The 16372-nt window shown below is 37.3% G+C and overlaps 1 protein-coding gene across 3 annotated transcripts in view; it reads left to right on the top strand.

Annotated features, from left to right (window-relative positions):
- Positions 1 to 16372, top strand: part of CD109 (CD109 molecule) — a 170645-nt gene that overhangs the window by 119634 nt on the left and 34639 nt on the right. For all 3 annotated transcript variants that reach the window (XM_036766846.1, XM_036766847.1, XM_036766845.1), the window contains 5 exons: positions 1091 to 1208; positions 2960 to 3073; positions 6997 to 7215; positions 9515 to 9659; positions 11548 to 11724. In XM_036766846.1, the coding sequence (XP_036622741.1) occupies positions 1091 to 1208; positions 2960 to 3073; positions 6997 to 7215; positions 9515 to 9659; positions 11548 to 11724 (773 nt within the window). The remainder of the gene's footprint in view (positions 1 to 1090; positions 1209 to 2959; positions 3074 to 6996; positions 7216 to 9514; positions 9660 to 11547; positions 11725 to 16372) is intronic.

The raw sequence follows: 16372 nt of genomic DNA, 5'->3' as shown, positions 1-16372 counted from the left end.
ACAGCAGTATTATGAAAACCCAGAGAGAATAGAGTATTCAACAGTTCAGAGGCTATAGAGAGGTCATGAAGTAAGAGGATTAAGAAAAAAGCCATCAGATTTGGTGATTAAGAGATCATTGATGATGTTGGAAAGGACAATTTTAGCTGAGTGATGATGTTGGAAGTTGGTGTGTTAGTGGAGATGATTTGCATACAAAAAATATTATACCAAGCAGGATATAATAAAAGGCTAAGAAATGCATGATGTATTATGAGAGTTCAGAGCAGGAAGTATTCACTTTGAATGGAGGGGATTAGGCAAGACTTTATAAAGTAGGCAATATTGGAGTTACAGCTTGAGGAGAAGTAGAATTTCAGCAGGCGTAGATAGGTATTAGGAGCAGTTAGATAGCATAGTGGATAGAGTGCCAGGCCTGGAGTCAGGAAGACTCATCTTCCTGAGTTCAAATTTGGCCTCAGACACTATCTGTGTGACCTTGTGCAACTCACTTAACCCTCTTTGCTTCAGTTACCTCATCTGTAAAATGAGCTGGAGAAGGAAAGGGAAAACCACTTCAGTATCTTTGCAAAGAAAACCCCCAAAAGGGGTCACAAAGAGTTGGACACAACAAAAATGACTGAACACCAACAAGATGGGTATTGATAAATAGGGTGGATGCTGTGGGTATAAAAAACTGGAAGCAGAGGCATGGAGGCAAAATTTCTGTGTATTTGGAAGGAATCTCAAGGCATATTTTTTATTGGAATATGAATTAAAATACAGTATTTTGATTTATTCATTGACTACTTTATATTTGTTCACTTATGACCATTGCTATTAAAACTACAGTTTAAGATTTGCACTACTCGTCATTTTTTGTTGCTTTTGAGGATCATTTTGAAGTTAAACTTGCAAACCAAGGAAAAAAATCTTCAGGCAAAATAATTTATTTCCTATATAGCAGGAACTTGCTAAATGCTTATTCAATTTAATTAACTACTCTTGACCTATTTTGAACATTGTAAGATGTCAGAGCCAATTCTTGGTTTTTAAATTTTATATTCTCCTTAACTTTGGTTTTGAAATTTGATGTTCTTCTTAACTTTAGTTCTCGGACTGACAGAGAATTTGAAGTTATTGTGCCGGATTCCATCACTTCCTGGGTAGCTACTGCCTTTGTGATCTCCGAGGACTTAGGGCTTGGATTGACAGCTGCTCCGGTGGAGGTAGCATATTAAAGGACACTTTGGTTTAAGTCATAGGGCCACGAAGCTAAAAAAAAAAGTATAAGCTCTTAGAATTCTTATTTAGTTTGTGATGCTCACGGATGCTTAGACTTTCTGACAGTAGTTATTTGCTTGCTTATACAATCCCGTGCTCTATCCCTCTCATGCTGTTTATTGTGTTTAATTGATTAGTGTATTGCTTCCAAATACAGAATGTCCCAAAAGTCTTAGTGCAGTTTTAAGCTTTAACAGCTCAAATTATAAGTTTTAATAGCTTAAAACTGCACTAAGATTTTTTGGGTTGCTTTTTGTAAATAATTTTTCAGCTGAAAACATTCCTATTAAGGATCTTGAGTTCTGTTGCATAGCAACCAAGAAAGCTGTCTTTTTAAGTGACAAGTGACAAGATTTCTATAGACCAGAGCTCAGGAAGTGTGTTGTTATAGTTGGGTTTTAAAACCGAAATTGCTGAGGGAAGTGGTGATTTGAGCTTTTAACTAGGCTGATTTAATTTATAAGGGGCCTTAGGAGAACCATTTTTGGAACATTCCTTTCACACTTAGATCTATGTTATAACGTCAGGGTTTTAGCTAAAGTGAATTGTGTAGGTATAGATGTTTTGAATAACTTTTCTGGTGACTTCATCCTTTATTGAGTTAATAAAACTATGACTCATAGCTCCTACACCTTCCTGGTGTGTCTCTTAGGATGCTAAGAAAAGCTGCTTGGCCTTTGCAATTTTGAATTCCAGTGAATTTGTATTTAAATGCACTGCTTCTGGGGTCCCTCTGCGCAGTGTGATCACTGTCCAAATAGCTCCTGCGAGAAGTAGAACAGAAGTAACATCATCTCTCAGTCCCCAGCCCTATAGCTTCTGTCAATTTTTCTGCAAGCCCCTTGCTTAATAAAACAACCAGATATGAGGGCATTGGAATAAGCAGAAGAGGTTGTTGCCAAGTGTAAGCTCCTAGAGAATCCTTGGAATTCCTCAGTCTTCTTATTTTTATCTTTAGTGCCTACCATAGTGTCTAAATAGAACATACTTAGGGCCTAGTAATAAATGCTGCTAATCACCCCAAGACATCCTCAAAACAGTGTATTTGCATGTAGAACTCCCTTGCTTGGAGAAGGCTTACATAAAGCTTTGTAAACCTTTTCTAAGAAAACAATTTAATGACAGTAACCAGCTAGGTTGTTCATTAAAAGGATCAACCAGGACTCTCAATGTGTAGGTCAGTTCATAGAGTGGTTATGCAGATTAAATGATGTAAAAGATGTGAAACACTTTGAAAAGTTAATAATTCAGTAGAGATGTAAGGTGGTAGTATTATAAGCCTTAATAAATCTATTCCCCAAATTCTCTCCAGGATGCTATTTTAATAGGAGCATTTCTTTGTAACAGTAGCAACGACACCACCACCACCAACTCCACAAATAGTTTGGATTTTCTTTTGGTTAAATCAAATAAGTTGTTGATTCTAGTAACCAGTGATGCTGTAATGCAAAATATATAGTCTTATGAAAAATGAAATCACCACTTTTTGCATACTTCATGCAACATCAAAAGATCATGACTTCAGTGGTAAAAAGGACATTAGAGGTGGTATCATTCACCTCCCTCATTTTATAGATTAGGAAATTGGAGCTTGGAGGGATGAAGTGATTTGCCTGAAGGCATATAGGTAGCAGTAGAGTCATTGGGAGGATTGTTTTTTGTTACATTAAAAATTATACTTTTTTTTTCTTTACAGCTACAAGCCTTTCAACCATTTTTCATTTTTTTGAATCTTCCTTACTCGGTAATCAGAGGGGAACAATTTGTTTTGGAAGTAACCATATTCAATTATTTGAAAGATGCCAGTGAGGTAATGTATTCAGGCTTTTTAGGAGCCTAAGCATTTATATCTCACAGGACAATATATGTGCACTTGCATGTGTCTATGTGTGTCTCTATTTGTGTATGTATGCGGCAGTCTGTTTTAGGCAGCTAAGTAGCATGGTGGATAGAGCACCTGGCCTGGAGTCAGGAAATAGGAGTTCAAATGAAGGCCTCAGACACTAGCTGTGTGACCTTGGACAAGATGCTTAACCTTTGCTTGCCTTAGTTTCCTCATCTGTAAAATGGGGATGATAATAATAGCAGCTATCTTGCAAGGTTGTTGTGAGGATCTAATGAGATAAACATTATAAAGTGCTTAGCACAGTACCTAGCACATAATAAGTACTGTGTAAGTGTTATCTATATTAATAATAATAATGATAAAGCTCCTAGTATCCAGGAGTCCAGCTGGGTCTACCTTAAAAAAGCTTTTGGGTGATTGCTGAATTGAATGTTTGAGTTATTTGCTTCTGTCCCATAATATTTAAGTATACTAATAATGTACATGAAGCATTTTTTCCCTTTCATTCCTTCCCAGCATAATTCCTTTATTGTAGCTTGATCAGTCTTCTTACTATTGAGAAAATTAAGATTGATCTTGTATCACTTTCTTATTGATCCTATTTACAGTTAATTGATTTTGTCCTGAAATTGCTTTTGTCTTGTAACTGCTTATGTTGTTGACATTCACTCCAAGCCAGGAGGGCCCAAAATACAGTCGTTAAGTGGAGCTTTGGCAGGTACCTATTGTGTTCTAATATATGAGCTTCAGGATGAACTGGGAGAGATAGGGAGAGAGAGGGAGAGAGAGGGAGAGAGACAGAGAGAGACAGAGAGACAGAGAGAGAGAGAGAGAGAGAGAGAGACAGAGACAGAGACAGAGAGAGAGAGACAGAGAGAGACAGAGAAAGAGACAGAGAGCCCTGTTTCTCTTTGGAGCAGTGACCCTGAGGGTCTTCCCCTCCCAGTTTGATTTTTTTTCCTTTTCTAATTAAAGGGGCCATCCCTAGATTCACTTCTTAAAGAGGTCTATTTACTGAATGGGCATTACCTTACTCTAAGTGAGTACATGAAAAGGGCCTGATCTCCCATTGCATCCTGGGCCATCTCCAGTCATTGTGGTGAATATCTAGTCACTGGATCCAGATGGCTCTAGAGGAGAAAGTGAGGCTGGTGACCTTGCACAGCCCTCCCTCACTCAAACCAAAGTCAACTTCAAGTCATGGCATCATTTCCCTGATGCCATGATACTCTTTGAAAACGAAGGGCAAACTCAACAACAGGTTACGTCATGGTTTTTTATCTCTGAATTTAGTTCAGAGTTTAGCTGGTCCATAATGGTTTAATGGTTTAAAAATCCAGCTCTCCTGTCTCAAGGAATTTAACTGACCTTGGAGAATGTGTGAGAAAGTAAGGGAGTTGGGGCCTGATATCTTTATTCCACCAAGCTATCCTTCAAGGATGTCTGGTTTGCTGTCCAAAAGTCTGGGCTGCTATCTTGCACATGAACTCAAACAAAAAAAACCAAACACTGCTTAGTCTTATGAGAGAAGAAGGGGGAAAAGGCCATTTCTAGTCCCCATTACCAAACTTCCAACTAATCATGTTGTTCCTTGAACCTCAGCTCTGTAACCAATCATGTTGCCCTCAATTCCATGATGTCATCTACTCTATTCTTTTCTTCTATTCTATTCATCTGTTCTACCCAAAACCTATATAAGGGGAACTGTCCTTTTACTTGGGGCCTTTGGCATTAATGGAGGAAAGTCACTGACCCATTTATTGACAGCTAGCATATCCCTGCCAATAAATGTTTTCTTGCTTGAAGATCTGCCTGAGTTTACCCTTTTGTTAAAATTTAATTGCAACACTATCTCTGAGACATGTATTTTTCTCTTTCAATATCTTTTCCTTAAATTGTTCCTCTTGCCATCTACTTTTTGCTATTCTATTTCCATGACTTTTTTTCTTTTTTCTTTTTCTTTTCTGCAAGAAGAAAGTTTGTTTGCTATGAACATATTAAACAAAATGTTGGGCTGGAATGCCATCTCTTCCCCTCATGTATGGGGGTTCCTCTGTGCAAATTGCATAGTGAGGAGGGGGTCACACGGAGGCCACGTTCGTCTCTAAGTTTAACAGCAGAATTTTGTTTCCTGTTAGCTCTGTGCACCAGCACTTGAATTCTGCCCTGCGGCTTCTCCCTGGGCTGGCCCAAGATTTAGTTCAAGACTTATGCCCAGAGCACATTCCCTCCTCATCTGTACCTTTTTCTTGATGACTCAGATGAGGGTGTGGCCTCTTCAGTTATCCTCTCCAGTTCAAAATGTTCTCTTTTTCCTTAGATTTTCTTAGAGTGCTTTTCTGAATCTCTTCTTTTCCTTCATCATTTTATGCCTTTTGTCTATTTTATTTGTATGTGTCATATCCTCTCTCCTGTTAGATTGTAAGCTCTTTGACATCAGATTTTCACCTTTTCACAATGCTCTGCACATAATAAGCATTTAATGTTTTTGAACTGAATTGTTAAAGGTTTGCCTCCTCCAAGAAGCCTTAGTTCTCAGCAGTACTTGGTGCTGAAGTCACTAAGGAATGTGAAAGTTTTCTTGGAAGTTTTTCTATATTAACCAGGATTGGGAGAAGCTGATGTCATGATATACATGTCAAAGCAAAGTTGTTGAATTATGGTGGAAGAGCAGGGGTCTGGGAGTAGCATTGGGAGCAAGAAGAATGCCAACCAGTCTCCTCTCCTAGTGATTCAGGGGGATAAAGAAAACGAATGACTAGCCTTGGAGAGGGTTGGAAGGGACATGATGTCCTCAGGAGGATGTGCAGGCTTAAACGGATAAAAATGGATAGAAGCATTGAGGAAGATATTGAGAATGAAAACAAGTTGGGTTGTTTTTTCAGTAGAGCAGAGGTTTACAAGGGTGTGCCTAAATTAGGTTGATAGTAACATTCATGTTAGGCCTTTTTTAAAAGAAAAAAAGTTCTAGCCGTGCAATGACATAGGAGGAGGAGAATGTTATATTGCTCTGGCAGTAGAAATTAAGCCAAAGGGAAAATAGTGTGGTTAAAAACCACATAAGAGAGAAAAAATAAATATAACAATAGGATGTTTTACTTCTATCCTAGCTTAATTATTTCTTCCAGTATTTGTTTATCACTTCATTGGCTTGTCATTCTCATCATCTTTGGTATTACTTGTATGAATAAGAATGAAAGCTTATGGAAAATTTAGAGTTAGAAACAAATCAAGGGTAAAGTATGCTTCATGGGTGGAAGGAGAGTAGGTACATTGGCTCATTAAAGTTAATTGAGGTGTAGTGATTAAAAAGGTTTGAGAGACATAATTTCTGGGTAATTTAATCATTTTATTAAGAAGGCCAGCACATTTACTAATAAAAGGATGGTCATTTGGCTGTCTCTCTTAGACCAAAACATAATCACGGGATTGGTTAACAGTTAATGAGAGAATGAATATTATGATGAGGGGCTGAGGATGACATCATGTCACTCTTGGACTGAGAGACTATCTCTGTACTGACTACCGCCATTCTTGGGCCATTTAGACAAAAGGGTCTGTCTCCAGTCAAGCTTGATTGAATGGAATTTACCTCAGACTACAAATTCCTGGTGAGGTTGGGTGGGGTCGGATAGAGGAGGTTAACTCAACCTTCAGAGACTGAGGTCTCCCTGACTCTCCCCAAATCATTCATTATTAATAATCATTTCTCTTAGAGGGAAAAGAGTGAAACCAAATATTTATTTCATTAACTACATTTCAGGTCTGTGTTACAGCTGGATGCTGTGAAGCTATACTTAGAATCGATTAAAAATTCATGAATATAGTTAGGAAAAACCTCAAAGATTTAATATAAGAAACAAATTTATGTTTGTTTTATTTTGCAGGTGACAGTGACCATTGAGACCAGTGACAAGTTTGATATTCTTATGATTTCAAATGAAGTAAATGCCACAGGACCTCAGCAGTCCATACTAGTGCCAAGTGAGGATGGGGCAACTGTGCTTTTTCCAATCAAACCAAAGCATTTAGGAGAGATTCCGATTACTGTGAGAGCAATTTCACCCAGAGCCTCTGATGCCATCACCCAGAACATTTTAGTAAAAGTAAGTATTTGAAGCATTAATTCAGTGACAAATCATATTTTGTCAGAAAGGAAATGAAGTTAGTAGAGTATCTATTTTTATATCTATTAAATTTTTAGGAAAGAACTAGAATTAATGATTTCTTTCTGGTGTATCTTATAATCAATGACTTACTACTCTCTGGAATATAATTTTTTTTGAATGTTTGGCATTTAAGGTTAATTGGGGAATAGGACCTTAACCAATTGTCTGTTATAGTCCAATTGCATTTGAGAGCTATTAAAATTGTCTCCTATTAAAGTATGCTTAAGGCGACATGGAGAATTAATTTGATTACTTAATCTCAAGTTAGACAATGTAAGAAGAAGAAATGTGAGAAGCTTATTTTAAGTAAATCTTTAAATCAAGGACATGTCATACTATGAATACTTCTAAACACTTGACTTTGCCACCCCATCAAGCTATTGTCTATATTTCTCTCATCCCTTTTCCTGCCAAAATCCTGGCATTATCCACTCTCCTTGACTCTATTTTATCATCACCCACTCACTTCTCAACCCTTGACAATATAGCTTCTTAGGCCACCATTCTACTGAAACTGCTTTCTCCAGGGTTATAAGTGAATAAATAACATGACCACAGCACTGAACTTGAAATCTGCAGACCTGGTTAGAGTATAGGCTATGACATTTACTAACTACATGAGTACAGACAAGTCCCTTAAATTCTCAGAGTCTCAGGCTCCCCCTCCTCTGTAAAGTAAGGATAATAGTCTAGAATTGCCTACCTCACAGGGTTGTTCTGGGGAAAGCACTACAAATCTTAAAGTCATCTGAAAATGTGAGTTATTATTATTTCTCAAATGCTAAATCCAATGGCATTTTCTCAGTCCTCAGCCTCCTTGACCTCTTTGTCACTTTCGATGTTGTTGCCCAGCCCTTCCTCCGATATGATCTCTCCTTCCTTGATTTCTGTAATATTGCTCTTTCCTGGTTATCCTTTTTATAAATCACTTGACTGTACCTATTCATTCTTTTTTTGTTGGCGCCTCATCTTTTCCCTACCCCTTAAGGAATGGCATTATCAAAGCTTTGTTTTCACATCTCCTCTTTCCCCCTACCTCTCAATCCTCCTTTTCCTTTCCTTCCTTATTCTCTTTGCTTGCTGATCACACCTGCTAATTTGGGTTCAATAACCATCTCTATGTAAACCACTCAAATCTACATATTTTTTTCTCAGTCTCTCTCAAGAATCAAAGTCCCACATCATTTCCTGACTCTACTTGGATGTCCCTTTGGCATAAAAAACTCAGTATGTCCAAAATTGAACTCTTCATTTTCCCTTTGCAAAAATATTCCCTTCTTTCATATTTCTCTCCTTTTTTTTGGTGGATATCACCATCCTTATAGCTCCAGAAGTTAAAACAGCATCTGGCACAACATAAGCACTTAATATTTATTGATTAATTTATTGATTGATCATTCCAGTAGTTCTAGCTTCATAGCCTCAGGGTCATGCTAGATTCTTTACTTCCCTCACTCCCCATATTTAATCAGGTGCCTAGTGTTGTTTGATTCTGTCTTTACAACATCTCTTAAATCTATCTCCTTTCCATTTACCTGGTTGTTACCCTAGACTCATGGGTGGAGAATCTGGGGCCTTGAGGCCACATATAGCCCTCTAGGTCCTCCACTGTGGCCCTTTGACTGAATCCAAACTTCACAGAACAAATATTAATTTGAGCTCTTTGAAAGTAGGAATTGGGTTTTTTTGTATTTTTATTCTCAGCTTCTAATCTAGTACCTACCACTTATAGGTACTTATTAAATGTTTAATTGATTGAAAGAAAGTTGATGGAACATGTGGTGCAATGGACAGAACTCTGGATTTGGAGTCCAATGCCCTGGTCAACCAGCAAGTTAGTCAATAAACATTTATTAAGTTCCTACTATGTGCCAGACACTAGAGGTAAGCACTAGGGATACAAAAAGAGACAAAAGATGGTCCTTGCTTTCAAAGAATTCACATTCTAATAAACTGGAGTCTTGACTTTTCAGTTACTAGCTATGTAAACTTGGGTAAGGCTCTGGACCTCTTAGACTCAGTTTACCTCTTTGTAAAATGGGATTAATCATATTTGTAGCACCTCATGGTGGTGCTATAAGGAAAGAATTTTGTAAATCAGTCAAGTTCTTACAAATAGTCACCACAAATGTCTGGTTATTTAAAGTATGATTTAAAGTATTGTAATTTATAACTAGGTCAGTTCTGTAAGTGGCTTAATGGATACGGAATTAATTATGTTTATTTGTCTTGTTAGGCTGAAGGAATAGAGAAATCATATTCACAGTCTCTCCTCTTGGATCTGACTGGCAACCAATTATCAACTACAGACCAAACTTTGAACTTCACCTTCCCTCCTGATAGGGTAATTGGTAGTGAAAGAGTCCACATTACTGCTATCGGTAAGATGTATTGTATGGGTTTATTGTTTTTTATGTTTGTAGCTCTATAGATTTTTCTCCCCTGTTAGTCCTATTAGGAGCTAGGGGAAAATTATATCAGCCTCTATTGAGCTCTGACTGTGGTGCAAAAAAGCATCTTACATAGACTTAGAGATGGCATGTGTCCTTGATTTGTAAGTTGGAGAGAGGGATTGGTACAGAGAAGCAGCATCTTTAGTATATAGAACACAATGCTGATCAATCCTGGGTTCTGACTTTTGGAACCTCAATGACTTGGATCTTTCTGGGAATATCAGGAAAATGATTTTGGTAATATTGCCATAGTTCTTCAAGAGAAAGTAACTGTGTAAAAACAAAGTCAGTTTTGCTAATACAGAATGGAACATTTCGTTATATTCTCACAATGCTTTTGGGCCCTAAAGTACAGTCAGCTCAGATTGTGAGCACATCTGACCTCATCTTGAGTTTTTAATTTGGATATAATTTTAATTTATTCTAAGTTTGGCAAGTTTGTTATTTTTTATGAGACCTAAAATAGATGAGATCAGAAGGAGCTGTCACCAAAACTTGAAACAATGTAAGATCTTAATATTTTCTGTAGTCATAAGAAATCCAGCTGTTAAATGCTTACTGCTGTCTTCTCCAGAACACAAGTAGTCAAGACCACAGGGATCCTTCCACAAGCTTCAGGCAACATAGCACTGCAACCTTTTAATTCAGTTTCTACTAGCATCAAAATAATATTTAGATCACTGTGAAACCATAACCTTTCTCCAAGTGTGATTATACAGCTGTGTTTTACAAGTAGAATATAGCCAAAGGAAAAATTTTAATTAATGACATCTGAATTTAATATCAGTGACAGACCACCAGGATTTTAGGATCTGGGACAAACATCTTTGTTTTACTCTCAGGGACTCCGTTAATTCACATCTGCCAGGGTAACGATCCTTTCTATTTTTCTATTCCATATGTTCCCCACTTGTCCTCTGAAAACTAAAACTAAAACTAAAACATCCAATTTAAGCTGGAATTCTCAGAAGGGATACATATGTTGTACAGAAACTCGAGTTTTCCATTCAGTGGGACCCATTTGTTCAAGTATCCTCCATAGTGTTGGAATGCCATGCAGTGGGGAAAGTGGAAGTAAAGAACATATGCTCCAAACTCTTATTTAAGGCGGAATTGTGCTGAAGCAGTAATGAGGAGGGTAAAGCTGGGGTAAATCTCAAGCAAGATCCAGGGCTGGTCTGGCAAAATTGTAACAATTAACAACTGAGTCTAATTCTGGAGGGGTTTGGTCCTCTAGATTACAGATCATACCCTACCAATATCTTTATTTGGGGACCCAGTTTATAAACTTACACCACCATCATTTTAAAATGAGCTCTTTCAGTGGTTTTGGTGACAGTTCACTAGTGTACCTGGCTTTTCACAACCTCTGTCATCTTTGCCACTTTGTTCAGTGTGAGGTAAAACCTCGTAATCATTTTGATTTTCATTTCTCTTATTTGTGATTTAGAGCATTTCTTATTATGATTATTAATATGAGTAAACTAAACAGGAGAGCAATATAATCAATTGATCTTGTTTGGCAACTATTTATGTTTTAAAATAAATCCCTAAAATGTTATGTCTCCATTAGGTCTTTTTCCCCCCCTGTAAGTCTCCATCCTAATTCTTTGTTCATTCCTTCTCATTCATTTTTTCTCTTATAGGGTCTGTACAGGAGCAGCTGATATAGTTTGCTGTATATTTTCATTTTCAGGTTTTAGTTACATTTAGTTATGTTCTTTGGTTATGTGAATGAAATCTACTATCAAAAAGTTAACAGTTATAGAGTGTTTATGGCACGGCCCTATACATGAACTCAATCTTTTCTTTACAGGAGATATTCTTGGACCTTCTATCAATGGTTTAGAGTCCTTGATTCGTATGCCTTATGGCTGTGGTGAGCAGAATATGATCAACTTTGCTCCAAATATCTATATTTTGAATTACCTGACCAACACAAGACAACTGACAGATATTGTGAAAGATAAAGCCATCTCGTTTATGAGGCAAGGTCAGTATTTTAGCAGACAACTTACTGTTTAACAATACTTTTTTTTGCATCATTCAGAAGTATTTAGCCTCGTAAAGACATTTCAAAAGAGGTGAATTTTGTCTTATATTTGCTGTGGATAGTGGTGAGGATAGATTAAAGGGTGCTCAGTGGCTACAGATTAGAGAAGACAATGCTGGAAGTGGATATGTGAGGGAGCCTGATCTGGCTCTCGATGAATTCAACCAATTAAACAATCAGCAAGCAGTTATTTTTTGAAAAATTTTATATTTTGTTTTTTTCAAATTACATGTAAAAACCATTTTAACATTTTAAAAAAATTTTGAGTTCCAAATTCTCTCCCTACTTTCCTTCCTCCCCCCTCCTTGAGAAGACAAGCAATGTCATATAGAATATACATGTTCAGTCATGCAAAACATATTTGCATATTAATATGTTGCAAAAGAAAACACAAATCAAAGAAAAAAATCTTAAGAAAAATGAAGTAAAAAAAAGCATTTCCTTCAGACTCCATCAGTTCTTTCTCTGGGGGCTGGATAGCATTTTTTTTGTCATGAGTCCTTTGGCATTGTCTATTAGATAATTAGATATTGATCGGAGTAACTAAGTCATTTACAGTTGAACATTATATACTGCGTGGAATATTTGCCTGGTTCTACTCACTTAACTTTGCATCAGTTCACATAATTCAGGCCTGCACAATATATGGCCTGGGGGCTGCTTGAGGCCCGACAAAGTGGCCCACAGGTGGTATGTTGTGCAGTCCTGTTTCACATCCTCTACGTTTTTTGTGGGCCACCTGAAGTCCTTTTGTTAGTTACAGCCCACGGACTGCATGTTGTGCAAGCCTGAAAAAAGTCTTTCTGGGTTTTTCTGAAACCATCTCGCTCATCATTTCTTATAGTACAGTAGTATTCCATCACAACCACATACCACAACTTGTTCAGTCATTCCCCAATTGATGGGTGTCCCCTCAATTTCCAATTCTTTGATACCACAATCAGCAAGCAATTATTAAACACCTATTGTATGCTAGGGATGTAAAGACATAATAAAGCAAGCAGTTTCTGTCTTCAAGGAGCTTGTATTCAACTAAGGGAAAGTACATTCAAGTAGATGCAAAATATATAGAAAGTAAATAGAAGGTTATTTGGGTTGGAGGAACTACTACCAGCTGTGGAGATCAAGAAAGACCTTATATTATAGGCAGTTCTTGAGTTAAGAATTAAACCATGTCCAGGATTCTAAGAGGCAGAGTATATCCAGGCATGGGGACAGCCTTCTTCAGTGGCACAGGGGCTAGAGATGGAGTATCATTTGTGAGGAATGCAAGCAGGTCTGTTTGCCCAGATTTTAGAATGTATAAAGGGAAGTAATATGTAGTAACCCTGGGAATGCAGACTGGAGCCAAATTGTGAAGGGTTTTAATAGTGAAGCAAGAATTGTTTAGGAGTTAATTTGGTACAGTGAAGTGCTTGTGGGGTCAGAGGGCCTGGATTCAGATCCTGTCTCACACTACCTCTCTGACATTGGGTAAATCATACAACTTCCTTGAGTCTCAGTTTCCTTATCTGTTAAATAAGGCAGTTGGATTAGGTAGTCTTGGAGGTCCCTTCCAGCTCTAGGTCTATAAGCTCAAAATCTGATTTCAGTCAATCACTGATTTATGGGCAAAGTGGACCTAACCACCATTCTTGTGAAACAGGTCAAGCAGGTAGGTCACACATACGTGGCTGAGTCAGGATTTGAATCTAGGTCCTCCTGCTACAGAGTTAGGACAACTTTCCATACTGTCTTCTCAACAGCTCTATGGTTTGGCTTTCTAAGTACTTCACAATTTTCTTCTTTCAAGGTCTAGCTCCAATGACACCTCTAAGAAGCTGCCAGCTCCCCAAATCTCAGTTGCTCCTCTTTGATCTTTCCAATTCACTCATCATATTCTTATGGTTATTTGTGTCTTTGAGGGTTGTTACTTGGTGGGTCACAGGATCAGAGTTCTGTGACAGGAACAGGTTCTACAATCTTTGATTCGCTTCACTTAAGGTACACAGGCACAAGAATGCAGTGGCTGTGGGAGTGCAGTCAAGGTTTGATTGATCATTTCAAGCTGCATTGTGAGCATAATTCATAAGCTAGAAGAGACAATTCTTGATAAATCTAAATTATTAGTATATTCATTACACATATCAATTAATATGAAAATCACCATTCCCTTCACATTGCCACCTTTTGGCCAAAAGGTCAGAATAACCCTTTGAGGTCTGATGAGGAACATTCATTTGAAATAGGATTTTGAAAAATTTCTTGTTTATAGAAATTTTCTTTAAAAGGAAAAAGAGGGAAATAGTTGTTATATAACAGGGGAAAAACTCCCTTAGGTCTGTTTTATTCTAGCCAGGCATGAGTCCTATCTGATAGCCAATCATGTAGTTACAAAGTGTTAAAGGCAAGGCTCAGGATTAACCAGGTGGGAATTTTCCTATTCCAGAAATTCACAGTATATAACAAAGTTTTATTAAGTGGAGTGGAATGGCTGAAAAGGAAATGGAGTGAAGAAGCAAAAGTATTTAGTATTAGTTTCACTGCTTTGCTCATGAATTTGTGTAAAAAAGTCCAGGGTAGACATCATTTAGAGGTGAGGTCTACCTAAATTTTCCTCTTTGTATTTTTCTTCCTTGTGTTTCATGCTTTCATTTATCTTAAACAGAATCCTACTGATAGAGGAATTTTGGGATCAAGTCTTATGTTTATGTTAGCGCTGGGTTGTGTGTAGCAATTGGCCAGATAAGGCACAATGTTTGATCATAACGTGAACCAGGGAGGTAGAGCAGTATAAGGTGGAAAGAGAGAGGGAGCAAGTGAATACCATGAGTCCAGAAGCCCCTTAAACCATAGTGAATAGCAGGTTGTTGAATGCCAGGTTTGACATCCACAGATCTGTATAACATGGTAGAGGTGGAAGCAGCATGTGAGTATATAAGCAGGGATTGGGAATCAAAGATCAAATGAAGCACAAGCACAAAGGAGCAGGTAGAGAATGGATTCTAAATAAGGAAATCAGGAACAATATTAAAGGCTTTGATAGAATCATTTGGTTCTACAACAGTACAGCCAGAGGGTGATTGTTGAGCTTAGGACAGAACCCTTTTCTGCTTCATGTAGGACAGTGTGGGCTAGGAACTTTCCCAGAGTGAGGTGGGGCTCTGGAGGTCCTGGTGGCTGCTAATTGCAGCATAGGTATAGGATGGGGGTCCCTGGGGAGAAGTCCTCACCATTTGCCATTTTGTACCCATTGAACTGTTTATATATCAGTCCATGAAGTGGAATCTTTTAAATATGCATCAAGACACAATTAGGCTGTCCCCAAACTCTCAGTGCAATTTTAAGACAATAGCTTTAAACTAGTTTATATTTTAAATGTATAGGTAGTTGCTTTTGAAATAGCACTAGATATAAGCATGACAATTTCTGCTAAGGGTTTATAGATCATGAGTAGTTGGGACTATCTCATAGTTTATCTCTAAGGTACTTTTTACTAACAAGTAGGAGTTGCTTTAAAGGAAATTGGAGAGAGACTATTATTTATGATTATAATAATTTTTTCTAAAAATAAAACAAAATAAGACTCTTGGAACAACATAGGTAAATTCTACATTTCACATTAATTTAATAAACTGGAACTATGACTAGTCAATATTTGTAATTTAAAATAATCAGTTCTCATAGTTACACAGCTATGATGACCTTTCCCTGTAATGTTTTATTTTTTAAATTAAAAAAAATAAAAATTTTAAATTAAAATAGGGTTACTTAAAAATGATTTTTCTTCCTCTGATCTCTCCTCCCTCTACTGGAAAAAAAGAAAAACAAAATCCTCATAACAAATATGAATAGTCAAGCAGAAGCAATTTCCATATTGGCCTTGAGCAATGACCAGTTATGATTCCAGAGGACTGATGAATGAATAATGCTACTCACCTTCTGGGAGTAAGAGGTTAGGGGCTGAATATGCAGAATGAGACTTCATTTTGTTGTAAAAGAAATTTCCTTACATATGAAAGGCCAAAGATTTCAGTGTCTTTTTTCTTCTAAAAATGACACGTGTTCATAAGAGTATTTGGTTAAGCTGAGGTGCTCCAAGGTAAAAGTTTAGGGGCGTCTCAGAATGAGAGTGTTTTATAATTCATTGATCTTGTAAAGAAAGGTTAGGGATGGAGGTGAAAGAAATTTATTGGTTTTTCACATAAGTGAAAAAAATTAAATAATATTCCAGCCTCTTTTAGAAAGCTAGGGGTATATGGTTTCTGTGGACTGCACTTTGAACTAGTGGGGAAGGTGTTGGAAAAGTATGACATGGAACTCTGAGCTACATTTGGCTCTCAGACACTCCTCTGGACACCACTGAACTAAACTATATTGTGAAAGTAACATACCAATTAGTGGTATTATGTAAAATGATATTAGGTCAGAAACAATCTCTCCTTTTAAAGACTGAATTATTTGTTTTTGGTCACACTTCCTGAAATTCCTTACATGGTTAGTGTTCGTTTAAAAAAATTAAAGTGACTTTGGTGAGTCATTATTGTATTATCAAATCTGATATTTAGACAATGTGCTTTTTTCCACTTAATTCATTCTTTGGCTTAGG

The sequence above is a fragment of the Trichosurus vulpecula genome, chromosome 7 (assembly GCF_011100635.1).
Source record: "Trichosurus vulpecula isolate mTriVul1 chromosome 7, mTriVul1.pri, whole genome shotgun sequence".
Taxonomy (NCBI): Eukaryota; Metazoa; Chordata; class Mammalia; order Diprotodontia; family Phalangeridae; genus Trichosurus; species Trichosurus vulpecula.
Note: the sequence above shows the minus strand (reverse complement) of the source record. Positions and strands in the feature narration are given on the sequence as shown.